Source organism: Salvia splendens, chromosome 19 (assembly GCF_004379255.2).
Source record: "Salvia splendens isolate huo1 chromosome 19, SspV2, whole genome shotgun sequence".
In the NCBI taxonomy this organism is placed as follows: Eukaryota; Viridiplantae; Streptophyta; class Magnoliopsida; order Lamiales; family Lamiaceae; genus Salvia; species Salvia splendens.
In genome coordinates, this window is record NC_056050.1 from 4,919,900 (window position 1) to 4,932,768 (window position 12,869).

General features: G+C 36.4%; 1 protein-coding gene across 1 annotated transcript; it reads right to left on the bottom strand.

Annotated features, from left to right (window-relative positions):
- Nucleotides 1-239: 239 nt before the first annotated feature.
- LOC121780212 lies at nt 240-5,166 on the bottom strand. The gene is made up of 5 exons (XM_042177744.1): nt 4,966-5,166; nt 4,810-4,886; nt 4,258-4,301; nt 974-1,440; nt 240-886 (listed from the first exon to the last, which is right to left on the bottom strand). Exons 1-5 carry the CDS (start codon nt 4,983-4,985, stop codon nt 862-864), a joined length of 633 nt encoding a protein of 210 aa, XP_042033678.1. The 5' UTR covers nt 4,986-5,166; the 3' UTR covers nt 240-861.
- Nucleotides 5,167-12,869: the final 7,703 nt, after the last annotated feature.

The following is a 12,869-nucleotide window of genomic DNA, read 5'->3' on the forward strand; positions in this document are numbered from 1 at the left end:
TCTGTCATACTTTACTCATTTTTTCTTACTTACTTTACCAATTGTGCATTGAAACCCGTTCCGTTTCAAATGTTTTTATTTTTTTTAATACTGAGGGAGTAGTAATTATCAAAAGATAGTGAATGTTATTTTAAAAATATTCATACCAATTCCAAATCTATGTCAATTTTTAAGTTACCAAACAATGGATTTGGAATTATAATACAATTCTACATTAATTATGTAATAATACCAAACAATGGATTTAGAATTGAATTAATTCAATTCACCCAATCCAATTCCACATAATTCCAATTCCAATTCCGTGTTCCAAATGCACCCCACAATTTTCTTCTTATTTTGAAGCTCTAAATACTCCCAATTCCCCCAGAAACTGCACGCAACTGCCATTCAAATATAACTCCGGCGAGTCGCCGGCGCTTCAAGACCAACCTGGCTGGTCGCCAGGTAGCTACGGGAAATTTGTGTACCACGCCGGCGGGTCGCCAGCTTCGTGTGGAAGCCAACCTGGTTGGTCGCCGGGCGTGTTTTGGGATTACGCAGATCGCCAGCTTCACGCTGCCCCAATTTAGCGAGTCGCTAGGAGGCTACGGGGTTTGGGCGTGCATTATCGACGGGTCGCCGACTTCGCTTGGCTTCCAATCTGGCGGGGCGCCGGCGCTGTTATGAGCTGATTACGGAGCAGCAGCTGTGCTCGCCTCACGCAGTACTCAGCTGATGTCCTTCCCCATTCTTCTTCCGCTTCTTCACCCTTCTTTTCTCTCTAATTTCCGTCCAAACCGTCCGCTGCTCCATCATGTTCACTTGAGCATTGTTTGTCACTTCCTTTGCCTTTTGCTCTCAAGTGTTTGATGAAAAACTTCAAAAAGAATTTCTTCTTGGTAACCTGTATAGAAAACCACTCAAAGTTAGAGGATATAAATATTGAATAATAGATTTGCATCACTTCACCAACCATCACATTGTTACCAACCTATCTCGCGGCCTACTTCCACAAACATTAAGGACAAGATCACCAAAATACCGACTTTGCACAACAAGCTTGTCAACATCATCATTTAGTTTAGCTGGTAACCCTCCATCCGTCAATCTCATAATAAATCCTTGGGATTTCACTTCAGTCTCCAACTCAACAACTTGCTTTTTAATGGACGTGACGTCTTCCAACCACTGCCGAACTTCACGCTTCCTTTTCTTTCGACCGGAACGCTCTAAGTACTGGATTTCCTCCTCAACATCATATGCCTTAGCAACCAATATCTTCGTGTTTTTCTGTAGATCTTTTAGATTGAATTCAAAGTCCTTAATACTTATCGCGCTGTTGCATGCATTATCCGTCGTTAGTTTCACACACTTTGACCAAACTGACTCCACCAGCTTTGGCAAAACTGACCCCCCCAGCTTTGTAAGAGTCCAGCTTGTCATTTTCACCACTTTGCTCTTCCCAGAGAAAACATAGACCAAAAAAACATTAATTATTTTGATGAGAAAAATAGCTACAATCGAACTTTTCTAGCGGTCATCTATCTTGTCCGAAAATAAATTTGCAAGTAATGAACAAAGTATAAATTCAATATATGTTGATCAACGGTAAATAAAAATGAAAATGTTTCCGCAGTAGTCCTTTTTTTTACAGTTCCGTCAAAAAACTAATGACCAACGCTAATTGATGAGCAGTGGCATGGTCGTTAGTTTTTTGACGGAACCGTAAAAAAAACACCTGTAGTCCATTGGATCCTAATTATATAGGGATGTATTCAGAGGGGAGCACTTAAAAAATAACACATTTTGAGTTCCCAACATCCTTCCAACCACATGTTGCCACGTGGCATATAGAAGCAACAAAACAACGTTATTAAGCAACAAACTTAGTGGATGACTTAGATGAGCGGATTGCATAGAAGACTGTTTATGTTGCATTAAATGCAATTTATTTTGCATTATAGACTAAAATGCATAATAAATTGCATTTGATGCAACATAAATTGTCTTTTATGCAATCTGAGGTAATTCTTCTATGTCATCTTTTGTTGCTTAATTACGTTATTATGTTGCATCTACGTGCCACGTGATAGCATGTGGTTGGAAGGATGTTGTGACTCTAAGGATGAAAGGACACCAGTGCTCCCCTGTATTCAGATTCATAAGTGTTTTGATTTTGAACCCTAAATAGGGATGTATTCAGATGCATAAGCTAAATAGTGTTCAAAAAAAACACATGTAGTCCATTGGATCTGGTGATATTTACAAAATTGCCATTTTGAATTAAAAATTATTATTTAATTAATATTGATTTTTACTACTCCCTCTGTCCCATAGAAATTGGCCCTTTGGGCTTGACACATGTTTTAATGTGTAATTTGGTAAAGGGAGAGAAGAATAAAAAGTAGTTGAAATTGTGTAGTGGATGGTGGAGCCATAAATGATAAAGTAAAAGAGAAGGAGAAAAAAGTTGCCATAAATAGATATGGACAATTTCTATGGGACGGACGAAAAAGAAATATGATTTATTTCTATGGGACGGAGGGAGTACTACATTTATACATCTTAACGGCAATTTAGATATAAATGTGGAAATTATCATAATTTTTATTTACCTCTATTATAGAGCATGAAAAATTAGTAGATATAGAATATTATTTTGGGTTTATGTTTAGTGTAATGCTCGGAGATGACTTTACCAATTTTTCACAAGAAATAAACTTGAGTGTGTAGCTTCAAGCAATGGATGATAGCGAAGGAGAGTTGAATAGAAAAAAAAGATAGGTGGTGGGTTGAGCTTGGATGGCGTTGGAAAAGTCAAACGGTAGTGATTCATGCGTGAACGGCTCGTCAGGCGACGTGAGCGACGATTCATAGGAGAGTCGGAGTTCGGGAGAAGGACATCGAGAGGTGTAGTGTGTGACTGTGTGACTACGTGAGGGAGAACTAGGGATGGAGAATTTCAAGTAATTTGTGCAAGTTAACTACTTGCTTTTCTGTTTTTAAGATTTAAGTTCTAAGAACATTTGTTCACATTTTTTAATTTTGAAAGTTATTTTTATTTTTTATATTTTTACAATATAATTACACTCCCTCGGTCTCACTATAAGTGGACAATTTCTTTCTGGCCGTTTTATAAAATTAACAATTTCATTTATTTTTTGTTTATGATTTTATATTTACAGAAGGAGAATAATTTAATAATGTAGAAGATACTCTAATATACATTATTCTCTCTCTTACTTTACTTTCTCTTCATTTTAACTATTTATTACTCCCTCCATCTCATTCAAGATGACCACCTTTCCTTTTTTGTTTGCCCCAATCAAGTGGTCACTTTCCAATTTTGGAAATAACCTCCTCTCATTAAAATATTCAACTACATTTTTCCTTTCTACTTTATTCCACCTAACAACAATTCCTAAAATCTTGTGTCACTCAATAATGTGGCCATGTTGAATGGAACGGAGGGAGTATCATTTTTCTCAAAACAACGGCTAAAATGAAAGTGCACTTATAGTGGGACCGATGGAGTATTGCATATATTTATGGATTTAGATTTCGTATGATAATATGACTTATTACTCTTATTTTATAATGGGTCGTGCATCGCAAGGGTGTGATACTGGTAAAGATAAAGAAAAAGTAAAGTAGTTGATGGAATAAAGTAAGAGTGATTGGATTTTTTTTTTTTTGTTAAAAAATGAAATGACTCAACTTAATTGGGTCATCCCGAAAAAGGAATATGACTCAACTTAGTTGGGACGGATGGGCTAGGGAGTATATAAAATTAAGACCCATATGGCACTAACTTTTGCCTCACTTTCTTTTACATTGCTTAAGACATGTGCTGGGTCAATGGTGACAAATTATAAGGGACGGAGGGAGTAAGTAATTTTTATAAATAATTTTTAATCTCATTGAAATTTATATCAATAAAATTGCAATTTTCACCTTATTGTTTGAATTTTATTTATGCACATTTTATAGATAAATAAAGACTAAAAAGACAAAAAAAAAAGCGAACCGCCGAACTGGTCCAGAACCGTCGGTTTGGCCCAAAAACCGACGGTTCTAAACCGCCGCCTGAACTTGCGGTTTCAAGCCGTCAACCGAAACCGCCAAACCAATACGGGCCGATTCAGGTTCAATGATTTCGGAACAGGCGGTTTTTGAACCGTGTGCACCTCTACCTCTAGTAATATTAGCAAAATGTTGTAAAATTCTAAACAAACAAATAAAAGCATAGATGTACATTAGTATGAGAATCGTTACCAAAGACATAGTGAAGTGAGCTGAGATTGAATAGATTTGTAGATCTGAAAAGAGAGAAGAATCACATGATGTAAATATTTTCTTAACAAAAGATTGATTCACGTGATGTAAATTGATCAGGCAAGAACGAAGAACCGACAGAACAAGTTAGGTTGACTTAGACTCCTAAGTCTCGTTACTCATTTCCATTTTTTAATCAAATAATAATATACAGTAGTACTTCAGATGGAACCAGCTTTAACATTTCACCACTTTGCTGAGAAAACATAAACAATTACTTCATGAGAAAAATAGCTACAATCTCACAATTTTCATGCGATTATCTATTCAGTCCGAAAATGAATTTGCAAGTAATGAAGAAAGTAGAAATACAATATATGTTGAATATGTGAACATAATACTAAGCGCTAGCAATCTACAAGCAATATGTTAGCGTTGACTCTAATACAGATGATTATTCAAAATTTCCTTCATTTTATATGTACAAGAAATTAAAACTTCCATTTCCCGAAGGCTTGTGGTAATATTTGCAAGTTCTTGTAAAATACTCACACAAATAAAAGCAGAGATGTAAATTAGTAAGAGATTGTCTCCTGAAAGGCTGAGCTGAGGTTGAATAATTTGTAGATCTACAAAGAGAGAATCACAACATGTAAACATGAGTGAAGAATTGATTCACAATATGTAAATGAGTATGAGAATTGTTACCTGAGAGAGAATCCCAACATGTAAACATGTAAACATGAGTGAAGAATTGAGAGATCGATGAGAAAGGGTTTCCTTGAGATAGAATAGATCTGTAGATCTAGAAAGAGAGAATCCGAAGATGTAAATTTGATCGTACAAAAAGAAAGGAGCGAAAGTCACTGGCATTTTCGAAGAACCAACCGAGAAAGTCACTGCCCTATACTAAACACTTTCAATATACTATAAAAGTTTGAAGTTTGCGCCAATCATGTAAAAAATTTTATACACATTTCATCTTAATATTTTCCATTCTTTACCTATCTGAAGTACAAAACGTTTGATTATTACTTATTTTATATTGGTACAAAAAATATACTATTATTATCTTATATTGGCACAAATATTTCATAATTATTTCATATTTTGTACACTATGCTATTAAAGAGTAAAGATCAATTTTAGTCCTAAACATATGGTCGAAATACGAATTTTTGGTCCAAAACATTCACTTTTTGAAAACGGGTCCATAACAAATGAAATTTGTTATTAAATTGAAATGTGGACGAGGGATTGAAGGAATTCCGTATATTTGCTCCACCTCTCAAAAATTCCATGCCTTATGTTTGTGTTTGATTTTCCACTGCAATTGAAAAGTACCATGATTTTACTCCTCTTCGTCCCACAAAATATAAACATTTTGGATGATACGAGAATTAATACACAATTGGTAAAGTAAAAGCGACATAGAAAGAAAAAATAATTATACTATTGTTAATGGAGAATGAGACCCGTTTTATTAGACAGAAAGAAGTTATCAAAAGTAGAAGAGATATTTTATAGGACATACTAAAATGGAAAATGTCCTTATTTTGAAAGCATTAATTTCTACTAGTCAATTATGAGAAAGAATAAGTATGAGCGTTAGAAAGAATAAAGTAATTAAGAGAGAGTAATGTATTTTTTTTTTAAATGAAAATTAATCACTAATAGTGGAACAAACATAAAAACAAATCAACCTCTTTTACAGAAGGAGTGTGATTGAAAATGTATTATTATTATATATTTTATACTAAAATAAATGCAGATAATAATAATTTAACTAATAGTAATTATTAATTAATATTTTACAACTTTTTGTTAAAATAATTATTAATATCTGGCTCCAAATTTGTGTTTGGATTATACGTGTCTATTTATTTTCTCATTGGAGTTCTTCGCTACTAATTTCCCACGGACCAATCTATGTTAGTGCTTTTGGCAACCAAGATCCACTACAATTCCATTGGTAATTTTTACCAGCGACATTTGTTCGTTGATAATTACTAGCGGACTATTGGCTATGGTGATATGTACCACACTGCCTAGATAAAACGATGCTTTATCAGGGGCTATTGGATGAAGATCGGTAGGATGGAGGCATATCGGGCCAGAAACCACACACTAGAAGGCATATTCAGCAAGGCGGGATTACAATATAGGAACCTATTCAATTACAAAACTGAATTGGAACGGACACACCTTGATTCCAGTGTGCGCATACACTATGAGAATCAGAGAGATCCGGGGTCGTAAGGCCGAGATCCCTGAGGTCCTATTGTTGCGTGGGGCCATAGAAAAATGGTTGAATGCGTTTTTGCCGGCCAATTATCTTCTTAGATGCTTGTTTCTTGCGAGGTATGTACAAGGGCCAGCTAATGACAACTATGGGAATTGATCCAAACAATGGTTGGTGGCCTATTTCGTGGACTGTGACTGAGGCGGAGAGCTATGCTCAATGGAAGTGGTTTCTCGAATACTTATCTGATGACCTTCAATTACATAAGAACGGCCCTAGATACGTGTTCATGTGATAAGGACTCTTATGATTGAACCCTTCCATATTCCCAAGATGCCACAACTAGTGTTTGACCCTTAAGTTTTAAAAAAAATATGAAAGATAGGTGAGCCTAGCCTAAAAAACTAGACTCAAAAGGGATTTGGATGGAGAGAGAAGAAAAGGAAAGAAGTGTATGGAGAGAGGAACCCTTCTTGGGACCTAAGACCTCTCACAAGAAAATGAGAACAACCCTAGGCTACTTTCTGTTAGAGTTTAGTATACTGAAAGCATCTTTCGAATGCTTGTATATGTAATAACTCTTCTATCCATTTTTACCATTTAATGAGAAGGAATATTTTGTTACAATGTGTTTTGCTTAAGGGTTCCTTATATATTTATAAGATGTTGAAATATGTTTTCCATTTAAATACATAGTTTAAGCAAAATGAGTCTAAGTCTTCTTTATAGTAGACGAGTTGTGAGCGGCGTTCATAGTAGGTAACTTGTGGGTTCTTGCAGAAGGAAAACTGTTTCACAACCTAGATAGGCTTTGACCACCTATCGTGAAAGGTTGCCAGTCCGAAAGTTTCCTTACATAAGGAAATGAACGGCGTCGGTGTGGTATAGCACTGAAAGGATCAAACAGTGAGATAAGTCTTTCTTGGCTATTTACTGAAAGACGAGGCCTCGGTGATTGTCATTCTTAATCATTGTTGACATAATATTGAGCATCCGATATTAATTGAAAACTACTTTGACTTATCAAATGGTGAGGGTATTTCATTGCCCAAGAATCCTGATAGATTGGGTATTGATCATTAATGTCTAAGTGGTGCTAATATTGTTATTGCAATAAATCGTGTGCTGTGAGAGGCCAGTCTGATAATATCCTCAAGAGGTGTTTAGAAAAAGTTTTTATTATTCAGAAAACTGGCCAGTTGGAATTTATTCCATGAATAATAAATAATGTTTCTTAACTAGACCACTCTTGGAAAAATAAATTAATTAATAAAAGTCAGATAGCAAACTTGATATTAATTAATAGATATTAAGATCTTAAACACGGGAAATAATTTAATTAAAGAGGAAGTCCCGGAATGCTCGTAATTTTAGTTTGGAAGGGCAGTCAATATTATATCCATATTGGATGATAATAATATTTAAGTTTGGGCTTGAATTAAATTAATTTTTAATTTAATTAGTAAAAGCCTGAACTGTGGCCCAATCCAATCCTCCACAGATCCCTGGTCTGGCCCAAAATAATTAACTAATATAAAAGGGAGAAGAGGGAAGACAGAATTAATTAATTTTCATAAAAAAAATTTCGTTCTCTGCAGAGAGATTGAAATTAACGGTTCTCTTCCGTAGAGATTTCTGTCTTCAAATTCTTCTCCAGCTTTTTGAGGATTTGACAAGATTCGCCCACACAAAGGTCAATTCTGAGTTAAAGGGAACAAATCAGAAGATCCGTGGTAGAGATCGATTGAAGAAGGAGTTCGAATTCAATTACTTGAATTCATACGGTAATTCATTCTATTTAATTGCATATATAAATCGTTCTATTTAATTGCATATGATCTGTGATTATATGCTTATGAACATGTTTCTAGTTTACAATCAGATAAAAGCATGTTTAGATGTAAATCTTTCAATCAAACTAAATAGATTTCCGCTGCAAAACCAACAATTGGTATCAGAGCCTGCAAAACCAACACTTTCACCAACACAATCACTCCATTGGCTCCACAATTATGGATACACTACCATAAATGCATACTTTTACTTGACTTAATCTAATGGAGAAAATCAAGCAACCTACAAGTATGAATTCAATAAAATCTCACAAAGGAGATGCTCCATAGGATTCTTTTAAAATTCAACATTCACCAATCAACTTCTAGGGTTTAAAGTCTCACATATGAGTATATATAGATGGGGTTGAAAACCCAAGAAAAAGCCTAAAAATGGATAAAATCGGTCAAAACAGTTTTAGAAAATGGAAAAAACACCCGCCCGGGCGAACTTTCTGTCCAAATATGTAAAAAGGTGCAAAACGCCCGCCCGAGTGATTTTCATGTCTCATTTCGCCCGCCCGCGCGTTTTCTCTGTACTCACCCTCTCTTCTGCGCGGCTTTAGTAAATTGGCCATAACTCGCTCCACCGGACTCCAATTGAGGCGAGCAAGATACTTACGTGAACCTCTTTCAAAGATGAAGACATTGGTGGTATTTGATGAGCATTTGGACATCATTTCAATAGGCCGATTACTCTTGGAATCCAGCCGTGGCTGAAACGTTTGACACACGACTCCCATGATCATTTCATCCTCTCCTTCTTGGAAAGGATTTATCCTCAAATCCGAGCATTTTCCTTTCCTATCATCCTCGGGAGTCCATCAAGCTTTGTAGGATCCCTGAAGTGTGTTCTCTCTCATCCTTGGACCCCAATCTATCCACGGCTCACGTCATCGGAGTGATTCTTGAGGCTTGGCATACGTCATCATATCATCATGTCTGATCAAAAAAGGTATGCATTATGTGATTTCATCATTACATGTATACTCGAAATATGATTACAGTTTAATACTCTAAGTGTGATTGGACCTACTACATATATATTGTCTATGTGATAATTGTGTTGTGTTGCATTTGGCAGGGCCTTGAAAAAATTATTCTTGAGGATTTCCCACAGAGCGAGCATTGTTTCTGTATTCAGCACATGTATAACAACTTCAAGAAAAGATTTATCGGGGAAAATTTTAAAGTCAGGTTGTGGGAGATTGTCGCAAGTGCAACCCACGAACATTATGTGGAGCGGATGGATGCGTTGCGGGTTGAGTATCCCCAAGCACATCAATACCTAATCGGTGTTGTTCCCAAAGAAAAATGGGTGAAAGCATATTTCTCCATGCATGTTTGGTGTGATGTGTTCCTCAATAACATCTGCGAGAACTTTAATTCGAAGGTTGCATTGACTCAAGAGAAAGCTATGATCAGTATGTTGGAGGAGATCGAACGAGTCAAATGGAAAGGATTCAGATTAGAGGCTAGTGGATCAAGAGCTACGATCGCGTAGTCCGTCTTGTTATCAAAGATATTTTGGATAAGTTTGAAAGTCCAGTTTTGTTCGATGCGTGTACTTTAAGTGTTGGTCGAGCTTCGCAGATCCAGAGAATCCGCTAGATCACAAGGTCTAGGAACTCAGAGAATCCTCGAAATCCCCGGTCGTTGGACACACAATCTTTTTCTGTTTAAAAACCCTCAACCCAAGATACTAAGAACTAGTGTAGGGAAGTAAGGATCGAATCCCACACAGATGGAAGCGTAAGAAAGTATTTAAGAGAGTTTGGAAAAGGGTTGGCTGCTGCCACGCAATTTTGGGTTGAGAAACTTACTGCTTGACTGGGGAAATTTAAATGATCTAATCTAACAACTAGACCTAGACATTTATGATGAAACAAAGATTAAACAGAAAATGAAATAGAACAGCTGGAATTTACTGGACCTAGTGAATAGATTTCCTAAAATCAGCTAGACAGAGGAGATGCATTCAGTGGGGACCATTATCCTAAAACAGAAATAGTACGAAATAAAGCTGCGACAACGCATATTGGTTTTAACTAACAACAAACTTCATCTTCTCCAACGATCATCAATCACATATGCAAAAAATAGAGTAAAACATCAAATCGGAACAGAGCATGTTGAATCGAACGATCAAATTACGATTAAACTGAAAATTAGAACAGATCTACAGCTACTAGATGAGGTAAACAAAAAACAGTAACTAAACTTCAACACCCATGCAGAATTTCAATAGTTCTAAACATCGGATGCTTCATCCGCTCCAGATCCAAGCAATCCCCAACAAACAACAGCAAATTCCATCTCCGATCACTCCGATCTGAACGATTTACTCCGATCTACAACAAATCCAACTGCAATTCAACTCCGACAAAATAGATCAAGTGCGAAAAGAATCCAAAGTAAACATAAAACAGAGATCAACTTGAATCGAAAACAGAACATTAAATTCCATAGCAAAATAAACCAGAATTCTACGGTAATTCAACAACGAAACGATCGCCGTGCTTCGAACAGCGAAGACTCGACTCAACAGTAGCAAAAACAGAAATTAAAAACAATTGTTTCTTCACACGTAGAGACGGTGGTACACAAACGAACTATCTATCAAGATGCGAACCCCTCCCCGATTATCCCATGGTGCAGTGTGTGTAGAGAAAATTTAAGTAGTGAGCTAAGAACTACGTGTTGGAGCCTGAAAGGTCCTTTTATTGAGTTTGTGCTTCCAGTATTTATAGACAGACAGCTTCTAGGTCCTTCCTTGTATTCTCCATTTTGCCCTTTGTCTTTGAAGCTCCCTCCGTCTTGTAAATTGTTGTTCTTTTGCTTCTTTTTCTTCATTTTCTTCTGCCAAGCAATTGTTTCCTTCTTTTTCCTCGGCCTGGTAATTTCTCTACACAACCTGGCTTAAAACATGTGTTAGGCCCAGGAAATCATTGAATTTACCCCATAACCAATGCATGAAATTGGCCTTATCAAACTGTTCACACTTAAACCATACTTGTCCTCAAGTATGAAAGACAAAATAAAGAACTAAGGAAAATTTCGGGCATGGTTATTATTTGCTAGACTTAGGAAAACACAAAAGACCTAGACCTAGACACAAAAAGACTTAAAACATATAGACACGTAAAAGAGAAAAAACACAGAAGAACACATATGTATAAACTGGTTTATTTTTGCAGCAATCGTCCCAACAAGCTTAAGGTCTCTCCAATTGTTTACAGTCTCAGATTCCTCCCCCTCCCTTCGTCTACCTAGTCAGTTTGTCGGTTTGTCTAGATGGCCTCTATTTTTACTAAGCTGTTGAATTCACTCAGCCACTCGCTCCTCACCAGAAACGTTAGGACTTTTTCACTCATTCATACTTTTTGCCATACCACTGATGCCTTCGGTTCTTCTGACACAGAAAAGCTCCTTAAGGTCTTTCTTAGGGTTGTAACGGGGCCAGGGGTTTGTAATGTGCGTAGGTGAGAATCCTAAGGGGCCTAAGTTCAAAAGGTATATGCAAAACAAATATGCGAAGGACATGTGAACTTAGGGACAAAAGTCGGAACAACCTCCTTATTTATAATGCTGCATTCCCAAAACTGAGGCTATTCCTTGGCTATCTTAGCCTTATTGTTTACTGCCGTTTACTAGGTTAGGGTACAAAATTTTCTGACCACTATTTTTTCTAGCTTTTCTTTGCCTTCTTTTTTATTCTAATTTCCTCTGGGCCAGATTATAGTATTTTCCTTCTTTTTTCTTTCTTGGGTCAGGTTACAGAATTTCCTGCCCTTAACTTTTTCTTTTTATCCCCTGTTCTATCACCCTATTTCCTGCCCCAATTGGTGAGTTGCCCCTACTCCGCCCCCTTGTTCACATGGAATGAAGGCTGAGGTTTCACAAGAACGGTCAACTTATTTAGGCTTGACTTGGTCAGCTATAGGGTGCCCTTACAGTGAGGCGGGTCTATTAGATTTGAAAGAATTTTAAGCTCAACTTGTTTTGCCTACTGCCTTTAGTCCTTACTTCCTATGTCATTTTCCCCTAAGCATCGAGTGGCAGCCTCTCCTTATTCTATTAGTAGAAAGTGTTCTACTTTAGGCTTTTAACTCACTTTTTAGATGGCTTCACAACTAGTTAAAACTAAGGCCTTTTCTATCTTCCTTATTTCGTCCAAACTGATTTTGATTTATTAAGGAAAGAGGTCTCAAAATTGACATGCATCCTCTCTTTGATCACTCTCGCTAAGGGAATCTTTGCTATTATATATATATATATATATATATATATATATATATATATATATGGTTGCGTTAAAGATAGAACCATTCTTAAGTGTAGAACCTAGAACTCTACATATTTTATTCATTGGATGAGGAAAAAATGACGGTCAAGATTAAAAATCATACATATTAGACTATGTTTTCACGACATTCCGGACTCAACATGTGAAAAAACTCACATGTTGATGGAAGAATGAATGAAACGAAGAAGAGTCCATGCATGCTTTATTTTTTCACTTCTCTGCATTCACCCAT